At 38.4% G+C, this 13,496-nt stretch overlaps 1 protein-coding gene across 10 annotated transcripts in view; it reads left to right on the top strand.

Annotated features, from left to right (window-relative positions):
- Positions 1 to 13,496, top strand: part of AFF2 (AF4/FMR2 family member 2) — a 426,551-nt gene that overhangs the window by 117,637 nt on the left and 295,418 nt on the right. For all 10 annotated transcript variants that reach the window (XM_038415896.2, XM_038415895.2, XM_043491627.1 and 7 more), the window contains exon 3: positions 2,919 to 3,809. In XM_038415896.2, the coding sequence (XP_038271824.1) occupies positions 2,919 to 3,809 (891 nt within the window). The remainder of the gene's footprint in view (positions 1 to 2,918; positions 3,810 to 13,496) is intronic.

The raw sequence follows: 13,496 nt of genomic DNA, 5'->3' as shown, positions 1-13,496 counted from the left end.
TTAAAGCAATACAGCCAAACATAGAAAGGTGTGCCTTTCCTAAATTAATGAGAGGCTAGAAGGGGCAGGGGGAGTACTGCTAGTCTTGAATCACAAACCAGATATATAATTTATGTCTTGCAATTCTCAGAAGATAGGTTTCCTTAATGGTGGCAAAACCACAGTTCAACTTGTTGTTCAGAAAATAGAGCAGAGAAGTTTCCTTTAAGAAATCAATGGATTATCCAGAAGAGGGTGTTAAAAATGTCCCCTACCTGGTAACATGTAATGGCTGGAAATAGTTAATTTCATTTTTGTAGTGCTTGTCACAAGACTAGCCAGGCATACCCTGCTTTTCAATAAGAATGCTAAATCTGTTGAGGAAGAAAATAAAAATATTACTGATATGTGTCAAGACTTAAGTCTAGATTCTGCCCTGAATTACACACTATGCCCCTCATTGACTTCAATAAGGTCACACAATGAGGAGAGTTTGGCCGTAGGGGTGCATTTTCTATTTGTGTTTTACTGTATTTCAAGCTACAGTGGACTATCTCTTTATTGGCAGAGGTATTTATGTTTTGAGGACCTGATCCAAAACCCATTAAAGCCACTGATAATCTTTCCACTGACTTCAGTAAGCATCAGATCAGGGTCTGAGAGAGTTTTAAAATAGGCTCAGGAGGTTTAAATTAATTATCTCTGTGCTTTTCAGAAAAGGGTTTTTTTCATTAATACTCCCAGAAAATGACTACAAATAATAATACCTTACATTTATTAAATGCCTTTCATCCCAAAGGATGTGAACATTTTGCATAAAACAGAGAGCTAGTGTTAAGTGAAATGACATTTAGCATTAGGTGACATGTTTAAAAAAAACCTGAGAGTCAGATACCTCTAACAGTAAAAATGATTGAAAATCCATGTATTATATTGAGTCTCTCTGTGAAGGCTTAGAGAAGAAGCTCTTTTATATGCTGCTGTGATATTAAAATGTTACAGTGCAATAATGTGTTCCTGGTACTCTTTTTACTTTTCTCCTTTACTTTATGGATAGTAAGTTAAGTGTAAATTGAAAATGTAACCAAAACACTGATGAAAGCGAGTGGTTCTGGACTTTCTAGATACTTAGCCATCACGTGGGCTGTATCTCAAAGAGTTAAAAAGTTTGGTGTGGAAGGAAGAAACAGCACAAGTATGTAAGTGTTTAAGGCTTGCATCATAATTCCTGCTGTGCCCTTAAGCACAATGGAATCTCCTTGTTTTAATTTTGGGGGTTGAACAGAGAGTCTGGTTTTGGCTGCTGCCCAAATGGCACATTGTGCAACTCATTTGAAGGAAACTGCTCATATACAAAGAGGTCATTCTTGGCTTAGCTCTAATATAGTTTTTGCCACTAAAATGACCAACCTAGGGACTTTTAGTGAACAAAAGTGATTCCTAGTCCTGCACAACTGTAACTATTAACCATCTTGGTTAGAAGCACTCATACAGATGAGAACAACACTGGACAGTTAACATTTATATTGCTCCTTAAATGCAGTGGCAATATACATTATAATTCCTGCGAGTTGAGCTAGAGAAAATCAGCATTTATTATCTTTTTCCCCAAATGTTTTATACTGCATGAGAAGTACCAAGAAAATAAATCTTTTTGCAACATTTCTCTCCTCTATAGACTAGATGAGCATTGGAAATATTGGAAGCAGATATTCCAAGAGGAATCCATGCATGAATTTTCTGTCTTCATTCTTTCTTTTGCTCAGCATTTTGGAGGAAAGGGGGACTTAACTTGAAGTATGAGCATGCTTTGAGAGAAATTATATGAAGTATTAAGCCCTACCTCACATATATTGTAGCTTCAAACTCTGCTTCCAGATTGTAGAAGTTCAGCATATGCTTGGACAGGAATTATAGTTTTGAAAGCAGTGTTTCTCACCTCTTGAGTCTGATAAAGTAACGAGTGTATAGGGAATAGGCTGTTTTAATGCAATGCTGGTCATTTCAGTGGAACATAAAGGGTTATAATAGGACTGCGTTTATTGGTTCTATGTTGGCTGACTTCTTTTAAAACAAAAAAGAAAATGAAATTAGCTGCATATCAATTATAACCTTTGAACTTGTTCACTCAGTCTACTATATATAGCAGAGTAAAAACCACTTCAGAAGGAAAAATAATAGTAGTAAAACATAGATGAATCAGAATTTATTTAATGATTACTGTGATTTGAAGAAAAGAAGTGTGAGTGACTGATTCATAAACACACCACACTCTAAGCCAATAGAGGCATCCTTGTGCTTCAGAATATAGAAATCACATGCTACTTTAGTGCATCTTTGGAACACTCTTTTAGTAGCAGTTAATTCACCAGTTGGAAGCAGTATGTTTTCTAGATCTCAAGTATTCCGTATATTGGGCAAAACTGAGCCCTGTATAAAGGAATCATTAAAGTTACACATGGGATGAATTTAGCTCCTTATGTTTATTGTCGGTTTAGCCTGGTTTATAGCAATAACATATTTAAATAAAATGTTTGATTTTAATTCAAATACTCAATAACCAGTAATTCTACATTCACATTTTGCAGGACATAAAATGTACAAGCCCAACTTATCTGACGTAAAACCAGACTATTTTGCTCATAACATTCATAACTGATGTAATTTAAATATTTCTCTGAGAACATATTTAAGAAAAAAGGAAGCAGTATACAAATGTTACTCATGCAAGCCTGTTCCAAGAGGTTCTTTGAACACAGTTATTGATGAGTTTTTCTTACATAACATATGCAAAATGTAATTGAAATTAAATTAAATGTCAGCATGACGCTATTAAGTACCTAACATTTGCCGTCGTTTCCTAAGACAACCATTACAAGCAGTAACTTCACAACCAGGAATTTACTCACTCTTTTCCCTATGTCTTTTTGGTATTTTAGACAAATAAAGGTGATGCCCTTGCTAACCGTGTCCAAAACACATTGGGAAACTATGATGAAATGAAGGACTTGTTAACCAACCATTCCAACCAGAGCCACCTTGTAGGAATCCCAAAGAATTCTGTACCACAGACTCCCATTGACAAAAATGAACAGAACTTTTTTCCAGAACAGAGAAACAGGATGATTCCGTCTCACCAGATCAGTGGTCACTCGTCAACGTCAATGCCCCCACCTTCTTCACTGTCATCAAATTCTACTTTGCTACACAGTCACCAGAGCAGCAGGAAATCCAGGACAGATTGGTCACGTGGTGGTCACAGCTCTAATGGTGCGCAGCCAAGCCAATCCAGTAGTCAACAGAGTAGGACAAAACATAGCTCTTCACATGACCAGCCTCAAGGCAGGTACGACGACCTCTACAGCTGTCAGAGTGAGCAACATAAAAATGGAGGCGCTGAGGAAGCAAACCCAGCTGCATCATCTTCACATTCACGGAGGCACAATCATTCCAAATCAACAACTGGAGAACATTCTTATAAAGAAAACAGTCATTCCAAGTCACCTGTAGAACTTGAGTTTGTAGGGCACGGTCCTGGATCTCCACTTCCTTCTACATCTTTGTTATCTGCAAACAATGGTCTCTCAACCCAGAGTTTCCCACCAGGACTGCACTGTAAAACTAGCATGGTCCAGCAAAAACCTACAGCTTATGTAAGGCCTATGGATGGTCAGGACCAAGTACCTAATGACTCACCTGAACTGAAACCTCCAATAGAAATTGAGAGTGGATATGGAAATCAAACGTTTGGAACATTGTTGGAAGGAAAAGCTAATGCACCGAGTTCTAAGAATAAATTACCAAAACTTACCATTCCTCAAGCTAGCGAGGTAAGTCATTTTCTTAGTTCACTTTTTTTTAGAATCTTAACAGATCTGACCTGATGAGTATTTAACCTAGTGTATGCCTGTTTCTTTAAATATGAAGTTCCAGTTCCTGAAATTGTGATTTGAAAAGACACCCCTTTCCTAGAAAATGCATGGTTATATTTTCTTTTGGTAAGGATTGTTGTGACAACCCTAGTAAGTAGTGATACATCAATTTTTAAAATCAAAGTGTGGAATGCTAATTTTGGTTGTGTCACACTAACAGTAAAAGGTCAGATCCTTGGCTGGCCACAGCACTCTAATATATCTTAATTCAGCTGCATTGTTCACAGTTTTGCAGATTTATTTTGGAATTAATCCGATTTAAAGAATGCTGTTATGCACTGTGCCAAAGGAGAAAAAAAATCTAAAATAAACTTGGAAATGCCTGGACCCCTTTAATGCCCATTGTACAGAACTGCTAACAATTAGGGGTACATTTTCGTTGCTCATTTCCCATTGACTTTAATGGAATTAATGTGCCTTAAACTGTGAGAAACACTTTTGAAAATGTATCCCGTTAAGTCTTCATGCATTTTTCAATAGCACTTAGCATTGGGATTCAATGCCAATTCCTGGCACCAAGAACTTAAATTGCTGAGTTTTGTGTTGCTGGTCTGTTACAACAGTCCTGTGATTAAAGTTATAATTAGCTCTTATTTCTCTCCTGGACACTTCAAGCACAGCTGTATTGCAAGGGTACCAACTGAAGCATTTGTACTGATATAATAAATTTCTTATTCAGAGTTGCTCTAAAGCAGTAACCATTGCAAGGTAGGTTTTTACTACATGCATGAACAGAGTTACAACATGGGATTTTCATAGCTTTCTGTTTTCCCCCAAGATTACTTCCCTGCTTGTTAATATTTTTATACCAGAAATAAGAAATGATTCATTTTTAAGACGCTTTATTGGAAAAGGTCAGGTTTTCCTATTAGAATAATTGTTTTGAGCCAATAATTTGTTTGACTGTTTAAAAACTTGATGTTATTTATTAACATTCCAGGCAGCAACAAAGACTGATGTGTTTTGCAGTAGAGTTTGGAATAATTTTTCTGGGAACTGCATCTGAAAACAGTAAAAAGGCCTATTTATATCAGGTGGAAGCTGAGGGTTGCTTGCAGATGGCATTTTATTAGAAAATGTATTTGTTAATAAACGTAGCTTTGCACAAGATTCCTTTACAGATGTTTCTGTTTATTTTTACCTTAGGTTAGAAATCTGCTGATGTAGATAGTTTCATACTCTCTTGTAATTTATCTCTAGTGGTGTTTGGAAGGTAAATAATTGCATATAAAAGAAATAATGATGGTGCAAAGGCAAGTACATTTATTCACTTTTGATCTCTATTAAAATAACAATGAGTCAATAAGCACACTTTGAAGTGCAGCGTTAATATGGAGTATCTCTCTGTAGTGGAACATCGGGCTTACACCCTGGATCAACTTTTCCTCTACATTCAGCACAGGAGGGTGGAATCCTGGCCCTGTTCATGTCAGTGGAAGTTTTGCCATTGATCTCTATGAAGGCAGGGTTTCCTCCAGAATCTCTTGGTAAATACAACTGATGTGAACCCTTTGTTTTTATTAATGGAAAGGCTGGTAGTCACTCAGATGAAAAAGTTATGTGGTGAATTTGTGGCTATAGCTGCTTTGGTTTATAGCCTGTGTAGCGAACACTTTGTGTGTATAATTAGCTTCATTTATTATGGGGTAAATAGTAAACTCAAGTCACTACAGCAGTGACTACAGATAATAATCTTAAAACAGTCCATGTGTTATAAAAGCGAACAATGAATTGCGGAGGGAGAGAAAACATGAAGCTGTGCTTCCTGCTGCTATTTAGAATGTACGGCATGGGCCAAAGCCAATGGTCCTCACACAGGCAAAACTCCACTTGATTTAAGGGTCATTTTGCCTGTGTAAGGACTGCAAACTTTGCCCCTGTATGGTTTTCCACTGATGTGCATTCTGAATGTAATTTAACTTGCATTTGGCAATAAAACTCTTTCTAATCCAAGGTTATAGATAACTGGTTTAGTTTAAGCCTAATCAGAACTGAGAGGGCACAACTGTGCAACCCATAATATTTTTGGAATGACTGCAGAGAGGGGGGGCTCTGTTGTAATCTTTATACAATTGATGTGAAGGATTATGATTATTTGGGGATGCATGTCAATTTATGAACCTTCCCTAGCTGCCACCAGCAGTTGTGATCTGCTTGAAACAATTTCATTTCTGCCACATGAGGTTCCACGCTAATAACATTGCAGGTAATGATGACCCCTTCAAACCATTGGTAGGAAAGTTGCCTTTTTTGGTGCTTCTTATGATTGGCTCTGTAGGTTCCCTTGGATGCTCAGAGCCAATTTTTCAAACTTGCCCCAGCCTTTAAATCCACCCACCAAGACAGCCTGGCCAAGTTTTTGGGTGCTCAAGTTTTTGCACACCTCAAAACCTGGAGTTATATGAACAAATTAATTTTGTGTGTGTAAATCGTGCATATAGACCTCTGCAAGACCAGGCTATGCAAATCTGTGCATGCAAATCAGAGGATTTGGTTCACTAAAACTTTGATACCCAAATATGACTGGCCAGGCACACAGATTTAAAGGATGGGTTGAGGCCACTGTGAAAATATGGTCCTATTTATCATGGCTTTATACAGAATGTTTAGTGCCTTGGAGGCATTCTGCTATGCTTGAGGAAGTGGTCAATTTTATAGCATGCTTGGTGTTACTTGATTGGGCCCATGTAGCCCTCAACTCGGTTAGAATTAACAAACATTTGTTCAGTCATTGCTAAGGGAAGAATCAGGCACACTGTGTGTCTGCCATATCCTTTGGGGATTATTTTGGTGATTGCTGGATCCTTCAGTCGTTTGCTTTTCCTCTTGGGTATGAATATGGATAAAATATCTAACATCACTTCACTCTACATAGTTACTATTTTCTCATTGTCAAGGTCAAAATTCTTAGAACAACGATATGATGAATTCAAATCTTAATACAACTAATAGCACTCTGTCTTGCCTAAGACAAGCATTCAGAAATCACGAGTCTGGCTCCAAAAACTCATTAGGTTGGCTTAAAAAAAATCACAATTTCAAAATGAAATAAATTTGGGGTTCTTTTTATTTATCTTCAAAGCCTGTAGGATTCATGTTTTCAGGCTTTACTCTGCAACCACAAGGGCTAGAAATGTATTATTTTTAATGAAAGATTAGAGTAAAATTTTGTCACATGACTCCAGGTTCTAGGGCTTTAAGAAAAACACCAAATATTGTGAGACCCATGACATCGAGTTGGCAACATGGGCACTGGAGCTAAAACAAGTTTCAGACACATCTTCTTTTTCTCATTCTCTGTGTTGGTCTCTTTCTTCCATATTTGTTTGTATATATTAATTTTGCATTTGCATATTACACTTGGTAAATACTAGCAAGCCTAGACTCCGTGAGAGCTTTTGTACTGTATGCAGAATTCCACCTATTTAAGTGGGATGATGGTGTGTGATTGCAACTTAACTCTCAATGGGAACTATGTAGCAAAATCCTATGCATTTCTTTGAAAATGTAGGGGTTAGAAATCACTATAACAACTGATCCTCTCGCTGCTGTGTTAAAATCCAGAATCTTGATATACCGATATATATTTAAATCTTTAGGGGTCATATGCTTACAAATGATTTCAAATTGATTAACTCAGCATGAGGTAGCTGAAAGTAATCCTGTACATTTCAGTTTGGGCTTGAACACAAATTCCTGAGCACATTGACTAAATCAAGAGGTTTTTGGGTCTGTGGGAATATCGGAGCAGTTTCCAGATAAGCTTGTGAAAAATCATTTGCACTGTACAAACTATGCAAGAGTTTCCAATAGCTCTTTTGAGGCCAAGAAAATCTGGGGTAATTAAGAAAATTTTTAACTCTTCAGTGTTCCCAAGAATCTCTGCATAGCTGACTACATATTCCTGCAAAATAAGAAACACTGAATTTCTCCCAAAAACGCAACGCTATGAACACATCCAAAAGACCCACAACCCCACTGTCATCACCCATTTAGTCATGGAAGATGGAGAACTTCTGTTTCCGCATGACTTCTAGGATAATATTTTGACGGGTTCACTATACAGCAAAGTGGTAGGCTTTTGTTATATGTGTTTCAAATCATCCTGTTATCTCTGGATGTATTGATTAACTTAGTACTTTCTAAGCTAGCTATAAAAAAAGCTGCTCACTTTCTGCATTAAAGAGCAAGAAAAATTGACAGGTAGATAACCATATTGATTCAACCCAAATGGTAAATGCAAGAGGCTTTATCTATGACTTATAAAACTTTTTATGGGCACCCAAAGCCAGTTTAATATGTTTTTTTTTAAATTGAATGGAAAGCAAAAGCCTTGAGGTAACTAACTCCCCTTTAAAATACATTATGCTTTGGTTGCCAAATAAAGTGCATTACTGTATTTGTGGGCACATGGTCTTTTCAAATGCAAGCTTCACTCTTTGGGGGTTTAAGAATAATGGACTGAATCAAGCGTTAAGCTGAAATCCCCTCACTTGGTTCATATTTCAAAAGACTGAGGCCAAAAACAAACCAGAAGAGCACTATTTCTTGCAGTATTATAGGTTATAGCCATGTGTTTTTCATTTGTAAATACTGTGAGAAGTAATGTTTTTGAGATATTCCTAAATGAGGAACATATGATGCCAACCGTCTGAAGACCTCTTACTGTGGCCTTTTCTTGCTTTGTTAAGCTACTGTCCTATTGCTGGGACTGTCATTAGCAGGAGTATTTTTTGGGGGTAAGGATATTGGAGGGGGAAATAGCATAGCTAGGGCCTATCTGTTTTCAACAGGAACTACAGAGATAATCATGGGCATTTAGGAATTGATACTGAACCATTGCGGTCAATGGGAGTTTTGCATTGGGTAGAGACTTCATTGGGTACAGAATCAAACCTGTAAAATAGAGACAAGTGAGCAGGTTTAGATGAAATAACTGACCCCCATACCCAATATTTTGGGGGGTTGGATGATTTTTCTCACGCAGTGATATTTTTCCCCCAGTGCTTCTGAATTCTGCCTAGGAAGGAAGAGATGCCAGTGTTCTGCAAGAATGCATCTTCTTGTGTGACTTCATGCACAAGAATCTCCAACCCTTTGAGGTTCCCCAATTCCAAATTGAATGGCAATCATAAGCCATTAGTTGTTGGTCCAAATTAATTGTAGGAAATATTATTATTCCAATTGCCTAGCCAGAGGTGGCAGAAAATAAAGTGACCTCAAAAAGCCTTGGGGAAAACAGTTCCTGCTTATTAATAGAATTTGTTTTCCCTTTCTGTGCCATTTATGGTTCATTCAAGGAATAGGTTAATTATACCCCATTGAACCATCTTCTACAAAGTTGAGGAGGCATCACCTACATGCCCACAGTCAGGAATACTAGGGTCTGCACAGCTCTGAAGTGTAACCTGAGCCAATCACTTTATTTTTCAGTGCTTGTGTGTTTCCTCATATGGGCAACAGGGATAAGACTGATCCACCTTTGTTAGACATTTTTAGATCCCTGGCAGAAAGGTGCTGTACAAGTGCAAAATATTATAGAGATATGGCTGCTTCCCCATACCTAAGGCTGAATCTCCTAATCCACTATAAACCCACCCTTTTTTTAACCTGCCTGTATTAATTTAAGGAAGACATAACCAAGCCACGTGGCGGCAATTAATTGTTGAGGGCCAGCTTGTGACATCCTTGTTCATGCTGAGTAATACCTTACTCCCTGGATACTCCTACTGTAGTCAAAGTGCTGACATAAAGTTGGAATAACCAGCTTTGCATCTCCTGCCCTCTGGCATAGGGGGTAAGTCAGAGTAGGGAGGGCGTTGCCGGGGCAGGGCTGGATCCCACACCACTCTGGGTGATCCTCAATTGACCAAGCGGTTCCTATAGGACCACACCCACTGGTGTAATAGAGTTGAGACCCTGGCACAAAATGTAAGTGCTCTGTAGAACATGTCTTACTTTAAACAATACATAATATTTGTGAGTTCTGAAACCAAGGCATAACTGGTTTCAAAACATGTTTAGATGCAAGTCTTTCAGATGTTTGTATTTTTAATGATGCAGATATTTACTTTGGCCCCAAATTCTGCCCGCAAATGAACGGGCATGTTTCCCACCAAAGATATCAGGAGCGCTACAAGCTATCTGAGGTCAGCAATTTGGCCTTTTGTAGAAAGGCATCATTGTAAATCTGAAAATTGCACCAAATGCCTTGTTAAATGTTACTTTATCTAACTCAAACCTTTGAAAATAACACACAGATGGCTCGAAAAATACTACTGTACATATTTGCTACCCTTTCAATTCATTACTTTATGGGATTTTGTCCCTATATTATAATTCTTGCTTTGTGGAAAAGCACAGGAAACAGACTGTGGCTGCAGGTTGCAAATAATCTGGAAACACAGAAGGCTTTTTTTCATGTTTTTTAACATTCAGGAGAAAGAGCATGCACAGATTTTTGCATATGTAATAACAACCATTGAGAGTCCATCCCTGGGGCCTGACCCCATGACTTTCAGCACTAAAGGTATGAACTTCTACCACTGCAGCTAAAGGAGTAATTCCCTGTAGTAGTCTCTCATCTTCCCTGGACCAGCTATGAAAGGGGGATGCATAGAACACTGAATATACACTCTTGAGATGCATGTGGCATACCTAGTGAATGTGCATAAATTGGGGATTTGCATGTGCAAATAAGTTGGCACGTGTTCATACCTTTGGATGCATATGTCAAACATTTGGCATGCTTAGTTCAGAGGCATGCAGAATTGCACACACTTTAAACCATTTGGACCATACTGTATTATTTGCTTATAACATAGCTTTAAAGTTTGAAAATGAGAGGAGGGTCTTATATGAGTATTTCTAGCTTTATAGTTATAGTCGCAGTCACCCCACTATTAAGCTAGCTGTCTCTGATCCAAGTATGGAAAAGCACTTAGGGGCTGCAGGTGAAAACATCATATGGGAATACTTAAGGGAAAGAAAGTTGAATATATAGCTTGGCAACTGTCCATGAACTGCAGATATAGGTTAAAGTTCTTTAGCTGGCAGGCTATTGCAAGTGTATTAGCAATGTTGGGGAAAAAAATCTAATTTCTGGATGTTCACTTGTGCAGTAAAGAAATTCCTCCCACATAAAAATGTTCATTTTACCTTCTGGGAAGCAAAGAAAGGAAACTGTAGCTGCAGTCTGTTATTTAATCTTCCTGAAATTAGCGTTTGGTGCTTAGGAAGATTGAAAGATTTAATGCCAATGCCTTCCTCAAAAGAAAGAAATGACACACCACATATGTTTTAGCACTGGTTAGACTGTTAAATGGAATTAATCAAAATCCATGTTAAAATATTTCCATGTGTTAATTAGCAATGGTTTGGAACATTAAAATACATATTGTCTTGGGAATAAATTAGTGAAGAAATATCATATTTAGATTGTAGGCTTTTAATTGCAACATAATATATTACAATAGTGTATGTTTTAGATAGGTAGATGTAAATATGTGAAGTACTATAAAATGTGCATTTTAAGACTGTGTAATAAAGCCAAAGTAGTACTGATAGAGATAATCATGCCATTTCCCATTTTCAAAACAATTAAACCACTCTCTCATTGAATAGAGCAAGAGCAAAAGGGTAAAAAATGAAAAAAAAAGTTTTGTCTGAAGCCAAAAGGAAGTTTTAAAAGGTCTCCTTTGAAAATCATGGTAATGCAATATCTAGTAGCTAGAAAAACTACCTCTCCTGTTGTGAATAGCCAAGATGCACTTTTGTTTTTACATTCCCATCTGGTTGATGCAGCACTATGGATTTCAGCTACTCATGCTGAGATTTGTGAGAAGAGGAGAATATCCCAACTGAATTAATATGTAAATGGGTTCTGATTAATATGCCTTTTTGTTCTTCTCAAGTTGCGTATGGTGGGGGCCTTGTGTACGTGGATCATCTCCCCTCATCCCCCATAGGGTCAGGTTTGGTCAGCATGGCATCTAGGGTGACCAGATGTCTCGATTTTATAGGGACAGTCCTGATATTTGGGTCTTTTTCTTATATAGGCTCCTATTACCCGCCACCCCCTGTCCCGATTTTTCACACTTGCTGTCTGGTCACTCTAATGTCATCATCCCACACCATTCTCAGGGCCCTAAAATGAGCTCTGCAAGTATGCAGAAGGATTGAGCTGGTGTGGGATTTAGATGGACAGGAGGATCTTGCCTTGTGTCCCCATGCCTTATGTGGGGTCTGCACAAGATGTAATACAGTCCAACCAGCGCTACCTTTCGCACTGAGATGCTCTCCCCTTTTAAAGGGAGTCCCAGAAGCAGCTGCCTGTGCTGAATTCCCTGGGTATGTCGTTCATTGTTTCCATGCTGCCTCTGAGCCAAAGAGGGCACAGAGAGGCTCGGTGCTTGTAGAAGGGGTCCTCCATGTGGATGATTCCTGACATTTGTGGGATTTAAGGGTCAGCCTCTCCTGTTTCTTGGATAGTTGGAGGGAAGCGGTGGGTAATGCTGTCCACACACACCCCAGAGTAGAAGAATTTGTAGAAACACTGCAAGGGGAATTGCAATGAAAGTTTCACCCCAAGCTGTCTCTCTCATGAGATTTTCCACGGGATGAGGAGGGGGCGATTCCCCCCATGTCCTGAGAACAGGGATTAGGAAATGGACTGATGTTGATTTTAAATTTGCCTCTTTAATTTGTCCTCTAAGAAGCAATTTGAAAAAGAATAGGGGGGAGGCAGGGGGAAAAATAAATGCAGATGCAATCACTTTCCAGACGAATGGACTTTTCTTTCCACTTTGATTCGTAAACATCCCAGAGAGCCGAGACGTCAGCGATACTAAGTGAAATCTTAAATCCCCATTAATATTGCCAGTCTAAACATACTTTAGTTAGAACAGTACATGCTGCTTTTCCTTACAGGCTTCCTCAAAATAATTTCACATTGTTATGTCCCCCAGATGTGTAAACTCATGGGGTTGTATTTCATTGAACTGCAAGCTGTGACACTTAAATCCACACAGACAAGCAGGCAATTACTTCTGCTGTTTGTAAATTTCCAGACTGCCATTTACATTTGCCTATATTTTAAATATAAATGTGGAGATTGCTATTTTCCTAAATATGGAATTTAATTTTTAAAGCACACACACACTTTAATAAGCTTAAAAAAACCTCTGTGATTCTCAGACTGTCTGCTGGATCCAGTGCTTCCCCTTTATGCTAACAAGAGCTTTCCCTGAATAAGGGCTATATGACTTGGACCAGGACCTATATATGTCCATAGGTCTCAGTCCAGTGAGGTGCTGAGCATTCTCAACTCCCATTTCCCTTGGATTTCAAGCACCGTAGAATGGGGTTCCACTGAGAATATATTGTTTGTGCTAGTGCATTCAGTTGAGAATGGCCTATTCTGAACCCTTCTTTTCAGCTGTTTGTAGCTTTCTCAAACAGTTTCCTTCTGGGGTGAAACTTCGTATTGTAAGTGGTATCAGGAGAAAGGAGAGATTGTACTCCAACACACAATATACCTTTGCCCTGAAAGTGTGATCCACGGTGAGGTAGGGGTTTTTTTTTTAA

The sequence above is a fragment of the Dermochelys coriacea genome, chromosome 9 (assembly GCF_009764565.3).
Source record: "Dermochelys coriacea isolate rDerCor1 chromosome 9, rDerCor1.pri.v4, whole genome shotgun sequence".
NCBI lineage: Eukaryota > Metazoa > Chordata > Testudines > Dermochelyidae > Dermochelys > Dermochelys coriacea.
This window is presented reverse-complemented; position numbering and strand designations above follow the sequence as displayed.